Source organism: Mizuhopecten yessoensis, unplaced genomic scaffold (genome assembly GCF_002113885.1).
Source record: "Mizuhopecten yessoensis strain PY_sf001 unplaced genomic scaffold, ASM211388v2 scaffold7597, whole genome shotgun sequence".
Lineage (NCBI taxonomy): Eukaryota > Metazoa > Mollusca > Bivalvia > Pectinida > Pectinidae > Mizuhopecten > Mizuhopecten yessoensis.
Genome location: NW_018407127.1, coordinates 11,230 through 30,181, shown reverse-complemented (window position 1 = coordinate 30,181; position 18,952 = coordinate 11,230). Strand labels below are relative to the sequence as shown.

The following is an 18,952-nucleotide window of genomic DNA, read 5'->3' as shown; positions in this document are numbered from 1 at the left end:
GTATTGGGTTGTATTGGGTAAATCGACACTTGTATTGGGTAGTATTGGGTTGTATTGGGTAAATCGACACTTGTATTGGGTAGTATTGGGTTGTATTGGGTAAATCGACACTTGTATTGGGTAGTTTTGGGTTGTATTGGGTAAATCGACACTTGTATTGAGTAGTATTGGATAGTATTGGGTAAATCGACACTTGTATTGGGTGGTATTGGGTTGTATTGGGTAAATCGACACGTGTATTGGGTAGTATTGGATAGTATTGGGTAAATCGACACTTGTATTGGGTAGCATTGGGTTGTATTGGGTAAATCGACACGTGTATCGGGAAGTATTGGGTTGTATTGGGTAAATAGACACTTGTAGTATTGGATAGTATTGGGTAAATCGACACTTGTATTGGGTAGTATTTGATAGTATTGGGTAAATCGACACTTGCATTGGGCAGTATTGGGTTGTATTGGGTAAATCGACACTTATATTGGGTTGTATTGGGTAAATCGATACTTGTATTGGGTAGGATTGGGTTGTATTGGGTAAATAGACACTTGTAGTATTGGATAGTATTGGGTAAATCGACACTTGTATTGGGTAGTATTTGATAGTATTGGGTAAATCGACACTTGCATTGGGCAGGATTGGGTTGTATTGGGTAAATCGACACGTGTATTGGGAAGTATTGGGTTGTATTGGGTAAATCGATACTTGTCTTGGGTAGGATTGGGTTGTATTGGGGAGTATTTGGTAGTATTGGGTTGTATTGGGTAGGATTGTGTAGTATTGGGTTGGATTGGGTAGTATTGGGTAGTATTTGGTTGTATTGGGTAGTATTGGGTAGTTTTGGGTAGTATTGGGTTGTATTGGTTAGTATTGTGTAGTATTGGGTTGTATTGGGTAGTATTGGGTTGTACTGGGTAGTATTGGGTAGTATTGGTAGTATTGGGTAGTATTGGGTAGTATTGGTTTGTTTTGGGTAGTATTGGGTTGCATTGGGTAGTATTGGGTTGTATTGGCTAAATCGACACCTGAATTTGATATCGATGAAGCAGAAGACGCTGACCCTTCAGGAACATCTGGTCTTCTTGCATTTTTCATGCACGTTGCACAAAAGAGTTGTATAGTTGAATTTACAATTTTTACAATTTACCGCTTAGGGTACAACTGTAGCACGTTTGGGCAAAGTGAAACCCGTTGACCAGGAACTCGCTTGGTTCGAGCAACCGTTTCGAGTTTGGAGGTTTCTAATCCAAGTCTGGTCTAACTGTCACATTTCTCCTATCATTTTCATATAACATACTGTTTTGTTTATTTAATTATTATAATTATTAAACAATGCAGTCCGCACTTCTATTCATATGCTTTTATTAGATAAAAATACAAAGTATAGTTACAAGTGTACGGGGATCCTTAACATTCTGTTTTCTTACACCGAAGTTTCGTTTCGTTTATATTTGCCATTCATAAAAAATATTTTGTATGATACTCTTTAAAACATATAATATAAATAAAATATTAACGAAAGTGATATTCTGTCAGTAAATTATAAAATTTATAATTTTATTGAAAGTTTAAAGTGAGATCACGTATAAAATATGTTTATTTGTGAATAATCCACAAAAATAGCTTAGAGAGTACAATACCTGACATCACATGACGAACTGTCATTGAAGGAGAACGGAGTACGATAGACTGAAAAAGAGTCGACTAAAACATCGAAAATGTCTTCAGGATGTACGGTTCCGTCAAAATTATGCCTAGTTTTCATAGGTTTGATATTTTGGGTAAGTACGGTTACTGTTAAAATTACATTTGTTTTTCTTTATTGTTCGTTAGTAGCCCTGAAAAGTTCGTGATTACAGATACAATACACCAACTAGGCTACTGTACAGTAGGCCTAGCACCGCGGTTCAGTGGCTGTACGTGCATGAGTAATGTTAAATAATATATCTTTTTCTTCGTTTAAATGTGAGTGGTTCTTATAGTTTTCATGTAAGTGGTTCTTCTTCAGCAACATATATTGATGGCCTGTAAATGAGAGCACTTTTTGTGCATGTCATGATCATTAATATTAATTAATAAACTGTACTAGGTAGTAACAGGAAAGAGAATAGTGTGCTTCCACCGGGGATCAAACCTTCGTTCCCGGACTTCCTTGTAAGTCAGATGTTCTACCACTGAGCTGAAGAGAATTTCCCTCTAGTGTGAAGCTAGAAGGCGAATGTACAAAATCCTGTACCAGAAATCTATCATTAAATTAAACTTTTCACAAAACATAAATGATAGCATTTAACAATTAGTGCTGACTCACATGGAAACAGAGTCATCACCCAACACTACTCCAACAGTGTTAGAGGTTTACACAGCGGGATACTTTTGACAGGCGCCGCGTAACGGCAAAATCAGCATATATCCGATAGAAAAAAGGTCAAGCATGGCCAGCTGCTGCCTTTTATGTTATAGGAGTACACTCAACACAACACCCAAATGCATTCCCAAAAAAGTCTGACAACAATCCTTTAAAGATAAAATGATAGATAGTAACGTGAAAGTGTGGTAAATATGGATTGTATACATATGTATATGATCACTGTCACTTTAGTAGGCTTCATGCTTGGATAAGTTTTAATACAATTTATTCAACTGATCACAGCAGTGGGATGTCAAGTTTAGTGTTTAATTTATTCAACTGATACAGCAGTGGGCTGTCAAGTTTAGTGTTTTTGGCTCTGGCCGCTCTGTTCAAAGTATACGTACCACTGCCAAAAAACTATAACTTTGCTTTGGAAACTATGTTTCTGTCATGACTAATAAAATTATCAAAGACTCTAAAACTTTTCAAAAGTCAATATATATACGTTAATATTGCTGTTGATTTTCCCTTTATATAAGAAATACTTTCTTTAGATTTTGTTATAAATATTTGATACTCTTTTGTATTGTAATATTGTACCATGTATAAATACCTGTTGTTTTTCTGACTTCATTGTTCTATTATTAGCTCACCTGGCACGAAGTGCCAAGTGAGCTTATGCCGTGGCGCGGCGTCCGTCGTCCGTCCGTCCGTCCTCGTCCGTCAACTTTTCATTTAAACAACTTCTTCTGAAGAACGGACAGGCCTTGAGTCATGATATTTGGCTGAAAGCTTCGTTGGTAGGAGCCCTACAAAGTTTGAGAACGAAAATGACCTTGACCTGTTTTCAAGGTCACAGGGGTCAAATATGTCAAAAACTTCAAACGACTTCTTCTAAAGAACTAAAAGGTATAGAATCTTCATATTTGGCTGATGGCTTCCTTGGATGGAGCCCAACAAAGTTTGAGAATGAAAATTACCTTGACCTTCTTTCAAGGTCACAGGGGTCAAATGTGTCAAACACTTCAAACGACTTCTTCTGAAGAACTGAAAGGTATAGAATCTTTATATTTGGCTGGTGGCTTCCTGGGATAGAGACCAACAAAGTTTGAGAATGAAAATTAGTTTGACCTACTTTCAAGGTCACAGGGGTCAAATATGTCAAAAACTTCAAACGACTTCTTCTGAAGAATTAAAAGGTATAGAATCTTCATATTTGGCTGATGGCTTCCTTGGATGGAGCCCAACAAAGTTTGAGAATGAAAATTACCTTGACCTTCTTTCAAGGTCACAGGGGTCAAATGTGTCAAACACTTCAAACGACTTCTTCTGAAGAACTGAAAGGTATATAATCTTTATATTTGGCTGGTGGCTTCCTGGGATAGAGACCAACAAAGTTTGAGAATGAAAATTAGTTTGACCTACTTTCAAGGTCACAGGGGTCAAATATGTCAAAAACTTCAAACGACTTCTTCTGAAGAATTAAAAGGTATAGAATCTTCATATTTGGCTGATGGCTTCCTTGGATGGAGCCCAACAAAGTTTGAGAATGAAAATTACCTTGACCTTCTTTCAAGGTCACAGGGGTCAAATGTGTCAAACACTTCAAACGACTTCTTCTGAAGAACTGAAAGGTATATAATCTTTATATTTGGCTGGTGGCTTCCTGGGATAGAGCCCAACAAAGTTTGAGAATGAAAACTAGTTTGACCTACTTTCAAGGTCACAGGGGTCATATATGTCAAAAGCTTCAAATGACTTCTTCTGAAGAACTGAAAGGTATAGAATCTTTATTTTTGATTGATGGCTTCCTTGGATAGAGCCCGACAAAGTTTGAGAATGAAAATGACCTTGACCTTCTTTCAAGGTCACAGGAGTCAAATGTGTCAGACACTTCAAACGACTTCTTCTGAAGAACTGAAAGGTATATAATCTCTATATTTGGCTTGTAGCTTCCTAGGAAAGAGCCGAACAAAGTTTGAGAATGAAAATGACCTTGACCTTCTTTTAAGGTCACATGAGGCAGATATGTCAAACACTTTAAACGACTTCTTCTGAAGAACTGGTAGTTATAAAATCTTAATATTTGGCAGGTGGCTTCCTGGGAAAGAGCCAAACAAAGTTTGCGAATGAAAATGACCTTGACCTACTTTCAAGGTCACAGCGTTCAAATATGTCAAACAGTTCAAACAGCTTCTTCTGAAGAATTAAAAGGCATAAAATTATAATATTTGGCTGGTGACTTCCCGGGATAGAGCTCACCAAAGTTTGCAAATGAAAATGACCTCAACCTACTTTAGAGGTCACAGAGGTCAACAACATTTTAATGGATTTGTTCTTGAGAACTAAAAGGAATGGATTCATAAGATTTGGCTGGTAGCTTTTTGGAATAGAGCTAACCAATTTGAGAAGGAAAATGACATTGACCTACTTACAAGATCACAGGGAAAAATATGTCAAGCAACTTCTGAAGAAGAATCAAAAAGCATAGAATCTTATTATAATATTTTGCTGGTAGTTTCAACAGATGGAGCCAACAAAGTTTGCGAGGGAAATATTTTTAGTGCAATATAATATTTAATGAGAATATTTTGCTATGACTGCTTAAATATTCAGGTGAGCGATACAGGCCCTCTTGGGCCTCTTGTATATATATATGTACATCTACATTTGTAGAGGACCTTTCGGAAGATACGTACGATCCTAAAAAGTGATCTCTTAAAATATTAGTAGTATTATTGTTATAATTATTTTTATACTTTAGCACTGATAATTCATTTTTGACAAGAAAACCCATATCTTATGGATTTTTTTATAAATAAATAAATAAATGAAGATAACAAAAATATTGTCAATAACAATGACAGATTTCTGAGTGTAAAAATACAATGGAGCCTGACCAACATTCAAACCCTTAACCCCAAATATAATACTGTCATTCTAGCCAGCTGAGCTACATGTTTATACCTTCATCCAGTTGTGCTTCAGTTACTTGTAAAAAATATCCAAAATGTAATAAAAGGGTAGTTACTGTATGTATATGTATGACAGCTGAAATCTTGAGTGTTATGCCTGTATTGGGATATCAATCAAAATTCACAGGTATCACCGATATCTACACAGGGGATCAGACACCAGTTATGTTATATATGGGTCAATTCAGACTAAATAACATTAAACAAAAGATGGTCCTGCCAACATTTAAACAACATATTTTATAGGTTTTTGTTAATGGTTCTGGCTGCGTACTATGTCGAGCAAGTATACAAGTTCTAAATTGAAACATTTGATTATGTGATTTCAGGGTGCAGCAGCAGGTCTTTTTTTCGTTGGAGGATGGGTGTTTGAGACGTATAAGCACTTTAATGAACTGACATCGGCCAACCTGACCCTTATCCCAGCTTCCATTGTGTTGACAGTGGGGATATTCATGTTCATTGTTGGACTACTGGCTTGTGCCTCATCTGTGAAAGAGAACAAATGTCTTCTTGCTGTTGTAAGTCGTCGCTAAAAATGATTCTGTCTAATTATAAAGGAATTGAAAAAATATCAAGATGAGTAATTGCTGAGTTAATCCCATTATAGATATGTGGGTTTTTTTTGTACATTTCAGCTGGTTTCAATATTAATGAAAATGACTTTCTTGTTGAATTACTTTGTCTTTATTATTTTTCTCTGATCCTGCAAAAAAATTCATTATAATGATGCAAAGGAAAATAGTCTGATAATAGACTTCAGAAGAGTCGCTCATCTTTTCAAAAAAATAACTTTCTAACCAATTTAACAAAACGTTGTTAAAATTGACATATAAACCAGATATGTGTCCTATGCTTTTGCTACATTTACATAGATTCATCCAGAGATAAAAGGGTTGTTGAAAATGATATTAAAAATTAGTATAAGAATAAAAACTGAGAATCATTGAAATTATTTGATTTCGTTGCAGTTGTTTTCTATTCTCTTGGTGATCCTCACAGCAGAAATAGCTGCAGGTTCCTTGGGCTATGCTTTCAGAGATGACGTAAGTTTGACTATAAATCACTATCCTGTTCTCAATTACAATGTACTTATGAATATGCTTCAAACAACTTCATTTACAAGACTGTAAATTTGCAAAGAAAACAAGAAATAGGAATTTTCCTTTATCAAAGATGTCTTATTAAATATTGCAAAGATAATTGACTTGCAATCTGATTAAAATCATATCCTACATTCTCTACATATCACGTTAGGATAATGTAGGATATAATTTTAATCAGATTGAATTGACTTGTTGGTGGATTCTGTTAGCTGATTATTGTAGTGTGTACAACCTGTATAGAAAGCTACATTTGTTGACAGATGGAGGGATCGGTTCGTGATGGTCTGAACCAGGCCATTAATAAGTTCAATGGAACTTCAAGTGATCATCAGATGGAGTACCTCCAGGAAGAGGTATGTCGGGTATTACCCAATTTTAATGCATTGAATACCATAATCTTAAATGACATAGAATGTGGGTGTGTTCAATCAAAGGTCAATGTCACTGCTACTAAAAATAGATTTCACTGTCACACTTACATTACTCATACTGCCTGTTTTAATTTCTTGACGAATTTTTGATGAATTTTCACTGGTAAGTTGCTGTGTATATATCCATCTTGAACAAGTTTGAGTATGGACCATATTGGTGAAAGGTGAAGTCATTATATAGTTAAATCATCTCACTCAATGTCAGAAATATGTCGACCTTTGACTTACCAATTTTCAGTCACGCTCTTTGCCAACATTGTAGCGACGATATTTGTAAAGAATTTTGAATATGTTAAAGGTCTAAGATATGTTTTCCTTCTGCATACCTTAGACAAGTTCAACTTTGGTCTGGATCAGTCAACGATCAAGACAGAGGCCAAAAGGACATTGTTACTAAAATAATTTCACTCTTGGGGGGCAGGGGGGGAGGGGGTGTGGTATTGTGAGTGATGCTATCTTTCTGGAGTTTATAATATTGAGAAATAGAAATGGCCAATGGTATTTGAAAGTAAAAGTAAAGAAAACCCATTATTTCTGTATGTATAAACACATGTCCAAGACAGTGTCAGATAATGGCTGAGTGTTGATTTGTTTAGCTGAAGTGCTGTGGTGTAAACAATGCCTCGGACTGGGAGACCGCCAAGGTGTGGTCCCTCTCTCACCCCGGCAAGGTGCCTGTCAGCTGCTGTATAGATCAGAACAACTGTACCCAGAGCATCAACGGAACTGACATTTACAAGAAGGTAATTATTATAATAAAATACTTGGAACATTAACATTACCGACACATTCCAAAGATCGTCGTTGTTGTAAGATCCTTTTGATGCTATTTCAATGGTGCTGTCTATCGGGAAACAGCTACAAATAGCACGGACAAGACTACACAAACTGTCTGACTGCAAGAAACAAATAAAGGGGGCTGTCTACCAGGAAACAGCTACTAATAGCACGGCTGCAAGAAACAAATAAAGGGTGCTGTCTACCGGGAAACAGCTACAAATAGCACGGACAAGACTACACAAACTGTCTGACTTCAAGAAACAAATAAAGGGTGCTGTCTACCAGGAAACAGCTACTAGTAGCACGGCCAAGACCTCAAAAACAGTCTGACTGCAAGAAACAAATAAAGTGTGCTGTCTCCCAGGAAACAGCTACTAATAGCACGGCCAAGACTACACAAGCTGTCTGACTGCAAGAAACAAATAAAGGGTGCTCTCTAGCAGGAAACAGCTACTAATAGCACGGCCAAAACTACAAAACCTGTCTGACTGCAAGAAACGAATAAAGGTTGCTGTCTACCAGGAAACAGCTACTAATAGCGCGGTCAAGACTACCCAAACTGTCTGACTGCAAGAAACAAATAAAGGTTGCTGTCTACCAGGAAACAGCTACTAATAGCGCGGTCAAGACTACCCAAACTGTCTGACTGCAAGAAACAAATAAAGGGGGCTGTCTACCAGGAAACAGCTACTAATAGCACGGCCAAAACTACAAAACCTGTCTGACTGCAAGAAACGAATAAAGGTTGCTGTCTACCAGGAAACAGCTACTAAGAGCACGGCCAAGACCTCAAAAACAGTCTGACTGCAAGAAACAAATAAAGTGTGCTGTCTACCAGGAAACAGCTACTAATAGCACGGCCAAAACTACAAAAACTGTCTGACTGCAAGAAACAAATAAAGGGTGCTGTCTACCAGGATACAGCTACTAATAGCACGGCCAAGACCTCAAAAACAGTCTGACTGCAAGAAACAAATAAAGGGGGCTGTCTACCAGGAAACAGCTACTAATAGCACGGACAAGACTACAAAAACTGTCTGACTGCAAGAAACAAATAAAGGGTTTGTAAGCATAAAAAGCTAAAGAAACTACCAATCAAAGTTTCTTATATCCATTACATAAATACATGAACTGAATACTTTCTAAAGAGGATGATTTCAAATCATTGGGTCATGTGGAGATCAAACAGGATCACCAAGTAACACTTAATATACTAACGCTGTATACAGGTCTGGATTAACTATGTCAAATAAGAAGAAACACCAGCAGTTTGAACTCTAATACTTAAAGTGAAAGCCAAGTAGAATGGAGAGCCAATGTCCAACATGACGGAACAAATTAGTTATGTGGGAAAAACATCTTTAGCTACCCATGATATTTTTCTAGAGCAATATTAAAAGTGTTGAACTAAAACTGGTGGATAATTGCATACCAGTCCAATTCTTCCTGTGAGTACGGTAAATCTGTGTGGAGATTTGCATACAACCCCAACACTTTATTAGAACATTGATGGTATATATATTAATAACCAAATTTAATCTCATTAGAGAAATATGATAACTTAAGAGAATTTGAAACACTTGTGAGAAATCTGAACTTAGGGAAGTCTGATTACTAGAGGGAAATGCGATAAAAATATTATTTTGTCGTCATTTGATTTGTCTTATTCCATCAGCTTTCTTGTGTACATCATGGTGTGATGTTGTAATTGTAGGCCTGTCTGCCTGAGCTGAATGATAAGTTCGTGACAAACCTGAGATACATCGCAGGGATTGCTGTGGCCTTTGCTGTAATCCAGGTAACTTTTGTTCCCAGACAAAGTGTCTTTATATGGTAACAGTTTATTGGTGACAGTGTGTTTTTATGTTGTCCAGGTAACTTATATCCCTGACAGGTGTTGATCATGTGTTTTTATGTTGTCCAGGTAACTTATATCCCTGACATGTGTTGATTATTTGTTTTTATGTTGTCCAGGTAACTTATATCCCTGACAGGTGTTGATAATGTATTTTTATGTTGTCCAGGTAACTTATATCCCTGACAGGTGTTGATAATGTCTTTTTATGTTGTCCAGGTAACTTATATCCCTGACAGGTGTTGATAATGTCTTTTTATGTTGTCCAGGTAACTTGTATCCCTGACAGGTGTTGACAATGTGTTTTTATGTTGTCCAGGTAACTTATATCCCTGACAGGTGTTGATAATGTCTTTTTATGTTGTCCAGGTAACTTATATCCCTGACAGGTGTTGATAATGTATTTTTATGTTGTCCAGGTAACTTATATCCCTGACATGTGTTGATTATTTGTTTTTATGTTGTCCAGGTAACTTATATCCCTGACAGGTGTTGATAATGTCTTTTTATGTTGTCCAGGTAACTTATATCCCTGACATGTGTTGATTATTTGTTTTTATGTTGTCCAGGTAACTTATATCCCTGACATGTGTTGATTATTTGTTTTTATGTTGTCCAGGTAACTTATATCCCTGACAGGTGTTGATAATGTTTTTTTATGTTGTCCAGGTAACTTATATCCCTGACAGGTGTTGATAATGTATTTTTATGTTGTCCAGGTAACTTATATCCCTGACATGTGTTGATTATTTGTTTTTATGTTGTCCAGGTAACTTATATCCCTGACAGTTGTTGATAATGTGTTTTTATGTTGTCCAGGTAACTTATATCCCTGACAGGCGTTGATAATGTGTTTTTATGTTGTCCAGGTAACTTGTATCCCTGACAGGTGTTGACAATGTGTTTTTATGTTGTCCAGGTAACTTATATCCCTGACAGGTGTTGATAATGTATTTTTATGTTGTCCAGGTAACTTATATCCCTGACATGTGTTGATTATTTGTTTTTATGTTGTCCAGGTAACTTATATCCCTGACAGGTGTTGATAATGTTTTTTTATGTTGTCCAGGTAACTTATATCCCTGACATGTGTTGATTATTTGTTTTTATGTTGTCCAGGTAACTTATATCCCTGACAGGTGTTGATAATGTCTTTTTATGTTGTCCAGGTAACTTATATCCCTGACAGGTGTTGATCATGTGTTTTTATGTTGTCCAGGTAACTTATATCCCTGACAGGTGTTGATAATTTGACTGTGTTGACATGATGTGTACTGATACATGTGTCGACTTGAGATTTTTTCTGATACATGTGTTGATAGTCATTTTGTCCTGTTACATTTTGTTGACCATGCAACTTTATCCTGTAACTGTTGACAATGTGTTTTTGTCATGATAAAGGTATTGAAATCGTGTTTTTATATGACCGTCAAATTTGGCGGTAGTATTATGGTATGGCTATGTCCGTCCGTCCGGCGTAAACTTTGTTTGTCCAGCAATCTCCTCCTACATTTTTCGACCGATCTGGTATACATTATAATCATGATATAAAGTTGTGTCTCCCTAAATAGAATTTTGATTCGACAATTTTTGCAAAAGTTATTGCCCTTTGGTCATTTCAGTATTTGATTTTTGTCCGGCAATCTCCTCCTACATTTTTCAACCGATCTCTTTGAAACTTGGTTTACTTAATAATCATGATATGAAGTTGTGTCTCTCTAAAAAGAATTTTGATTTGACAATTTTTTCAAAAGTTATTGCCCTTTGTTCATTTCAGTATTTGATTTTTGTCCGGCAATCTCCTCCTACATTTTTCAACCGATCTCTTTGAAACTTGTTATACATTATAATCATGATATAAAGTTGTGTCTCCCTAAATAGAATTTTGATTTGACAATTTTTTCAAAAGTTATTGCCCTTTGTTCATTTCAGTATTTGATTTTTGTCCGGCAATCTCCTCCTACATTTTTCAACCGATCTCTTTGAAACTTGTTATACATTATAATCATGATATAAAGTTGTGTCTCCCTAAATAGAATTTTGATTTGACAAATTTTCCAAAAGTTATTGCCCTTTGTTCATTTCAGTATTTGATTTTTGTCTGGAGATCTCGTCCTACATTTCGACCGATCTCTTTGAAACTTGGTATACTGTATAATCATGATATGAAATTGTGTCTCCCTTAAAAGAATTTTGATTCAACAATTTTTGCAAAATATATTGCCCTTTGTTCATTTCAGTATTTGATTTTTTGTCCGAAGATTTTCTCCTACATTTTTAGGTCACCTGAGCTTTAGCTTTGTAGGAATGATCGACTCATGGTCCTGACAAAGTGTTGTTATTTTCCGGGTCGATCAGAAATCCAATATGGCCACCACGGCCGCTATTTTTAAAAACTATTTCAGACTTAAAGTCAAGTTCTGCTAGGCTGATCNACATTATAATCATGATATAAAGTTGTGTCTCCCTAAATAGAATTTTAGTTTGACAAATTTTCCAAAAGTTATTGCCCTTTGTTCATTTCAGTATTTGATTTTTGTCTGGAGATCTCGTCCTACATTTCGACCGATCTCTTTGAAACTTGGTATACTGTATAATCATGATATGAAATTGTGTCTCCCTTAAAAGAATTTTGATTCAACAATTTTTGCAAAATATATTGCCCTTTGTTCATTTCAGTATTTGATTTTTTGTCCGAAGATTTTCTCCTACATTTTTAGGTCACCTGAGCTTTAGCTTTGTAGGAATGATCGACTCATGGTCCTGACAAAGTGTTGTTATTTTGCGGGTCGATCAGAAATCCAATATGGCCACCACAGCCGCTATTTTTAAAAACTATTTCAGACTTAAAGTCAAGTTCTGCTAGGCTGATCGAACTGAAACTTTGTAGGAATGATCGACTCATGGTCCTGCCAAAGTGTTGTTATTTTTCGGGTCAATCAGAAATCCAATATGGCTGCCACGGTCGCCATTTTGAAAAACTATTTCAAACTTAAAGTCAAGTTATGCTAGGCGGATTGAACTGAAACTTTGTAGGAATGATCGACTCATGGTCCTGACAAAGTGTTGTTATTTTTCGGGTCAATCAGAAATCCAATATGGCCGCCACGGATGCCATTTTGAAAATACCTATTTCAAAGTTCTAATAGGCCGATCTAACTGAAAATCGGTCTAGGAATGATCAGCTCATGGTCCTGACAAACTTAAGTTAATGTTATGCTTAACAATTTTTTACTCAAATTGGTACATATTTCAACAACAAAAATAAATACTGTAGGACTCAGGTGACCGTTAAGGCCCATTTGCCTCTTGTTTATAGTTAATCAACTTACCAATCTTAGAATGATGCAGATCTTATTTCAATGTAAGAAAGTATATAACACTATATTGCATTCGACGGGCGTATTTTGTTCCGCCGCACGGTACTCTTGTTTGTGCTGATACCAGTGTTATCAATCAATTTTAGTATTACAATAATGACAACATGACTTAGTCTTGTTACATATGTTGAAATGTGACATTTTCCTAATACAGATATTTACAGTGTTATTTTGCCCTGTAACAGGTTTATATATGATTTTGTTTTGTTATATGATTTTGCCCTCATACAGATGTTGACATTTGATTTTTCCCTGTAACAGGTGTTGACATTTGATTTTGCCCTGTAACAGGTGTTGACATTTGATTTTGCCCTGTAACAGGTGTGGACATTTGATTTTGCCCTGTAACAGGTGTTGACATTTGATTTTGCCCTGTAACAGGTGTTGACATTTGATTTTGCCCTGTAACAGGTGTTGACATTTGATTTTGCCCTGTAACAGGTGTTGACATTTGATTTTGCCCTGTAACAGGTGTTGACATTTGATTTTGTCTGGTTACAGGTGTTGGGGATGATTTCCAGCTGTGTGCTGTTCTGCCGGTCTAAAGAAGTGAGATACGAAGTGCTGGGAGGACCCAACTCGGGACTGCGGGTGTAAAGTGGAGACAACCAACATAAACGAGGGATATAACTCATGTGAAGGGTGGGGGGAAAAAACAAGGGCCGTAACAATCCTTACTGTGGGATGCACAAAACGAGGGACGCAACTCATCTGGACTGTCAATGTTAACAAGGGACATAACTCACGGAAGCAAACACAAGTTGTAAAACTTGTTTGTAATTTACGAAACATATGCAATATTGTTTTTTAACAAGAAAGTAACCACTGGTCCGTAAAAATTACAAAAAGATCCAGAGATCTATTATTGGCAGAAAAAAAATAGGTAACCAATTTTATTTAATTTCAAACACTTTTACTCTTGTTTGCCAGACACAAAATCTTGGCCCTTGTTTAACTCTCAAATGTGTCATACCCAAAGGTCAAGACCTTCAGTCAAATTAGAAAAATTATATTTTCTTTAGGACAATTCTGTTCACATACACACACAACATGACACATGACACAACAACTTCACAAAGGTATTGTACTTAGGTATCAGCTAACCTAGTGCAAGTATTGTTCAGTATAATGAGTAAGGTTAGGGCAGGGATGGCTGTTAAACTGGTTTATTAACTCATTCAACCCTGAAATTTTATAATGGACTATTCCAACCTTTGAAGTGGAGGAGTCCAAATGTGTCTTCAGGGGTGAACAAATTAAAAGTTTAATAACTGTCTGTACATAGGATCTATTCATGGAGGTTGTGCATCAACTGATTTGAACATATCTTGATCCCTTACAGAAACAATGAGTAGACGCTCCTGAGAACAAGTGTCATGTAACCATGACACATTTAGATACATAAAAATAAATATCTGAACAAATTCTCTAACTTTTTTTCCCAAGAAAAATGTAAAAAGTCCTAGTAAATTCTTACATAATATGAAATATGAAGGTTATTGATTAAAGTAGATACAGGGATGGGTTGACTTCTTTTGTGTCTAATAAATATTTAAAATTTACACCTGTTGGATCTGAAATATGATATTGATGATGCACTTTTAGCTTTGATTGTGGTGGAATAAGAGATAATGAGTGGTAGGAAGACAGGTGATCACTTAACTTCAAAAAGTGATCCTTATCACACAGGAGCGGAAATTTCTCAACATGCAAAAGGCTGGCACCATTCCACCGACCTAGTTTGTCTGTGTCCCAGAGACATAATCAGCACCCTTTGTTGTAGCTTTAATGAGATTGACATTTACTATGTTTTACGGTTTCCTAACCTTTTGAAAGTTATATGTTGCGTATGTGTATGTATATTGTCCTGAACAGAACTAGCCTCGTCTGGTTGTTACATGAATGTTTTCACTGTTAGCTTCTGATTAAGCACCTGTACATGGACATTTATTTATTTATTTATTTATCTACAATGCAAGATGACAACTGATTATCTCTGGATTATGTAATAATTTGCTATGACACAAAGTGCTTCAATACTATACAAGTGCTAGAACCAGGAGGTATATAACCACCTGTCTTAAATGTGATTTCTGTATCATCAGTTAAAAAACAAAACAATTAAATCATTTTCTTTAACAAACCTATGCCCTTTGATTAATGCCAGTGTTTTCACCATTAAACTACTGTTTCACGGGTAAAAATGATATAGAAATATTTGGTGTATTTGAAAAATCTAAAATGTTTTTTTAATTTATAAAACCTAGGACGCATTTCTGGCTTGTTTGAAATCATTGTGCAATTTTCATATTTTTGTCTTGTTTTGATAAGCATTCTATTTGTGGATTAATACATATTGTACATACTCATCCCATTTCATTTGAAGTGTGCACCCGGACTGGGGAGTTACAATATGGTGTATAATATGATAGTTAAGAGTAAAAGTGAACGGTTCCTGTGAGCTACACTTCAGTGTACCAGTAAAACTATTGTTTACATTGGAGCCTAATCAATCAAGCCCCCTTTTCCCTGCTAAAAGCGAGTGGATTGTAAAATGGCTAGATTTTTGATGTAGCAGAAAAAACGAAACCTGTTCCCGACACTAGCTGGATATTAGGACAACCAGATCAGTGTATAAAAGGGATCTACATGATTCTGTTCACTGGTTTATCAATATTTTGTGAGTATCCTTCTTGCATTTGATTTTGGCAACATGGTGCAAAAACGTTACCAATTCCGTTTTTTTACACAAATGATATTGATGTATTCAGTCATGCTTCCTTGCCAGACTCTGTACAACCAAAATCTACATGCATAGTGTACGTTTCTTAATTACACACAGATTCATTTCCGGCAGTGCTGGAAAAATATGTCCAACCCATAGGGTCCTGGATTGCTTGTAATGGAACTACTTTTCTTTAAGAGAAGTAGCTTGTGCTTTGTTCAATCTTGTCTGCTCTTTCCACAACCGAAGGTGGACACTTTAAAATGGGTGATATTGTTAGTACTTGCAGGTGTAAGTGGCAAGTTTTCTCCCTTTCAAGGCATTATGTTGTCTTGTGTCAGGCCTTTTCACTTTCTCTCACCAATTCATACACACCTTGTTTATTTATAGACTACAGCAAAACAACTGATTTTGGTGGATTTTAAATGGTATGCAGGAAACAGAATCCATCCCTGATGTGATTCATGCCTTGAGTCTGCTGTGGATTCTATCCTTTGAGTTAACCCTTTCACCCCTGTGTAACTTTAGTGTACTCTACCATGCATTGATATGGATGAGTCCATTATGGTCTACAGTGGTGAAAGGGTTAAAATGGCTCGCATCAGGATTTAAGACATACCCACTTGATCAGTGTGTCTAGCTTACATTCCATGCTAAGCATGATGTGTGCTTCATGTTTACAATTATTTTATCCAAAGATCTGAGTGCTAGAGTTTTCATATAATTATGTAAAAATAAACATGCTGTCTTACTGTGACATCACAATCTTTCATACTTTCATAATGGAATATATTATATGTAGAGGAATATGTCTGAATCCTACCCAAAGGTATAGAATTTTGATGGTAAGACTCTGATCCTTATTTCTAAACTCCAAGTAGAATTTCTAAATCTCCCATACTTTCCTAATGGTTAACTCTTTCTCCGACCTTCTTCCCTGGACTTTGATAAAACTTGATACTGACAATGTGAATGTAATTATAAGGGTAGCAGAGTTCCTAGATACTGTATTTCCCTAAGGCGAAGTCACCTATCCACTGTATTTTTGCAGTAGATTTTTAAAATCTATCAAAATGACAATTTAATGTTAACACATATCACAATGAAACCATCAAATGACCTCATGTTTATGAACAGCAGCCAACAAGGTACCAGACAGTTTGAACTCTAAAATTTGTTTACATGCCCACTCCTTACCAGTATTTAGAAAAAATGCAGTTTCCAAATTGAAAGTCAGTATTTGTATATGTAGGATAGTTATCTCCCTTTGGTGTACCATCATCCGTGTAGGACAGTTTTTTATACAAAGAGGTAGAGAATAGAGGTCCACACCGAAAACAAATTGTAAGGGAGATAACTCCAACACAAATCACAGGTTAACTGTGCAAAGTAAGCGTACTTCGAGCACTTCATGGAAATCTTAGTACAACAGAGCTTATAAAAAACATACGAGTTATAATTATTTTAATTGTTGAAAATAATCTAATTATTGGATTGACGATTGTGGTTCTAAACCAATGAATGTTTGTTGAAAAAAATGATTGATTACTGGAGTTGAAGTTTATGGTTATGAACCACTAAGACTGAAAGAGTATTTATTCTAGAACAAAAAATTATAACAAGTAATTTAATGTCTTCATTTAAAATTTATGGTTACGAACCATCAATGCTGAAAAATCAATGCATAGCTCAACTTGTGAACATTTTAAATGCAAACTACTTGTTTTATATGGTTTGTTATGTACACATTAAAGAATACTCCGTGTGATGTTAACGTTTGTATTGTACCACAAGCTTTGTGTGTTATACAGTAGTGCTATCTAATCACTGTCATACCCTCATCATCACTCATTTTACACACACACTTTTCAAATAATTTGAAAAAAACCTGTTATATTAGTATGTAATTATGTTATTTGGATTACATGTGGTAATGTACTAACAGATTTGAAGACCTAACAGTATGCCTGAAAGTATATCTTCAGAAAAAATTAAAATTGGAGGAAAACTTTCTGTTTCTATTTCCTTATCATGTTTATAAAATGGTTTCATTTCCTATCATTAACATCATAGGTAGAGCAGCAACATTGTGTCTTCTATAATATTCATGTCTGTACTTCCTTTTTAAATAAAATGTTAAATGTCATTAGAATGTCCATTGTTTTTTCCCCTGACCCACACCACTGGTTCACATTCATTTTTGTTAGTGTTTCCACAGTACGGAAGGACAACTCAAATTTTACCAAGGTAGGGAAAAATAAAAATCTTTACAGGTTTATGAAATTAACTCTTTTTTTTTTTCATCCTAGATAGGGAAAGAAAACTGTATGCACCATATCTTCCCTAGGAAAGGGGGCAGGTGTGTGTGTGTGTGTACTGAACTATTAGGGTCTTCAACTTTGTCATCGACATCCACCTTGTAAATCTATATATGTATGTCAAATCCAGGTAACCTAGCAACCTCAAAGTGAACCAAGTATAACAAGAAATCCATACTAATGAACGTAGTAACAAGGAATCCATACTAATGAATGTAGTAACAAGGAATCCATACTAATGAACGTAGTTACAAGGAATCAATATTAATGAACGTAGTTACAAGAAATCCATACTAATGAACGTAGTAACAAGAACTCCATACTAACGAGCGTATTAACAAGGAATCCACACTAATGAAGGTAATAACAAGGAATCCATACTAGTGGACGTAGTAACAAGAAATCCATACAAATGAACGTAGTAACAAGAAATCCATACTAGTGGACGTAGTAACAAGAAATCCATACTAGTGGACGTAGTAACAAGGAATCAATATTAATGAACGTAGTAAAACAAGAACTCCATACTAGTGGACGTAGTAACAAGAACTCCATACTAGTGGACGTAGTAACAAGAAATCCATACTAGTGGACGTAGTAACAAGAAATCCATACTAGTGGACGTAGTAACAAGACATCCATACTAACGAACGTAGTAACAAGGAATCAATATTAATGAACGTAGTAAAACAAGAACTCCATACTAATGAACGTAGTAACAAGATATCCACACTGATGAGCGTAGTTACAAGGAATCCATACTAATGAACGTAGTTACAAGATATCCATATTGATGAGCGTAGTTACAAGGAATCCACACTAATAAACGTTATTACAAAAAATCCATACCAATGAATGTAGTAACAAGAACTCCATACTAACGAACGTAGTAACAAGAACTCCTTAATAATGAACGTAGTTAAAAGAAATCCATACTAACGAACGTAGTAACAAGAAATCCATACTAACGAACGTAGTTACAAGAAATCGATACTGATGAACGTAGTAACAAGGAATCCATACTCATAAATTTAG

The 18,952-nt window shown here is 35.7% G+C and overlaps 1 protein-coding gene across 1 annotated transcript; it reads left to right on the top strand.

Moving 5' to 3' along the window:
• Window positions 1-1,626: 1,626 nt before the first annotated feature.
• Window positions 1,627-17,745, top strand: LOC110454001 (tetraspanin-3-like). The gene is made up of 7 exons (XM_021503283.1): window positions 1,627-1,778; window positions 5,652-5,843; window positions 6,294-6,368; window positions 6,689-6,781; window positions 7,456-7,602; window positions 9,354-9,437; window positions 13,376-17,745. The coding sequence occupies exons 1-7, from the start codon at window positions 1,716-1,718 to the stop codon at window positions 13,469-13,471; spliced, it is 750 nt and encodes a 249-aa protein (XP_021358958.1). The 5' UTR covers window positions 1,627-1,715; the 3' UTR covers window positions 13,472-17,745.
• The last annotated feature ends 1,207 nt before the right edge of the window (window positions 17,746-18,952 follow it).

Bases quoted from the DNA above. Each gene is read 5' to 3' on its own strand.
- LOC110454001 (XM_021503283.1), top strand. From the start codon at position 1,716: ATGTCTTCAGGATGTACGGTTCCGTCAAAATTATGCCTAGTTTTCATA. The intron at 5,844-6,293 runs GTAAGTCGTCGC...ATTTCGTTGCAG, and splicing joins ACAAATGTCTTCTTGCTGTT to TTGTTTTCTATTCTCTTGGT. The intron at 6,369-6,688 runs GTAAGTTTGACT...ATTTGTTGACAG, and splicing joins GCTATGCTTTCAGAGATGAC to ATGGAGGGATCGGTTCGTGA.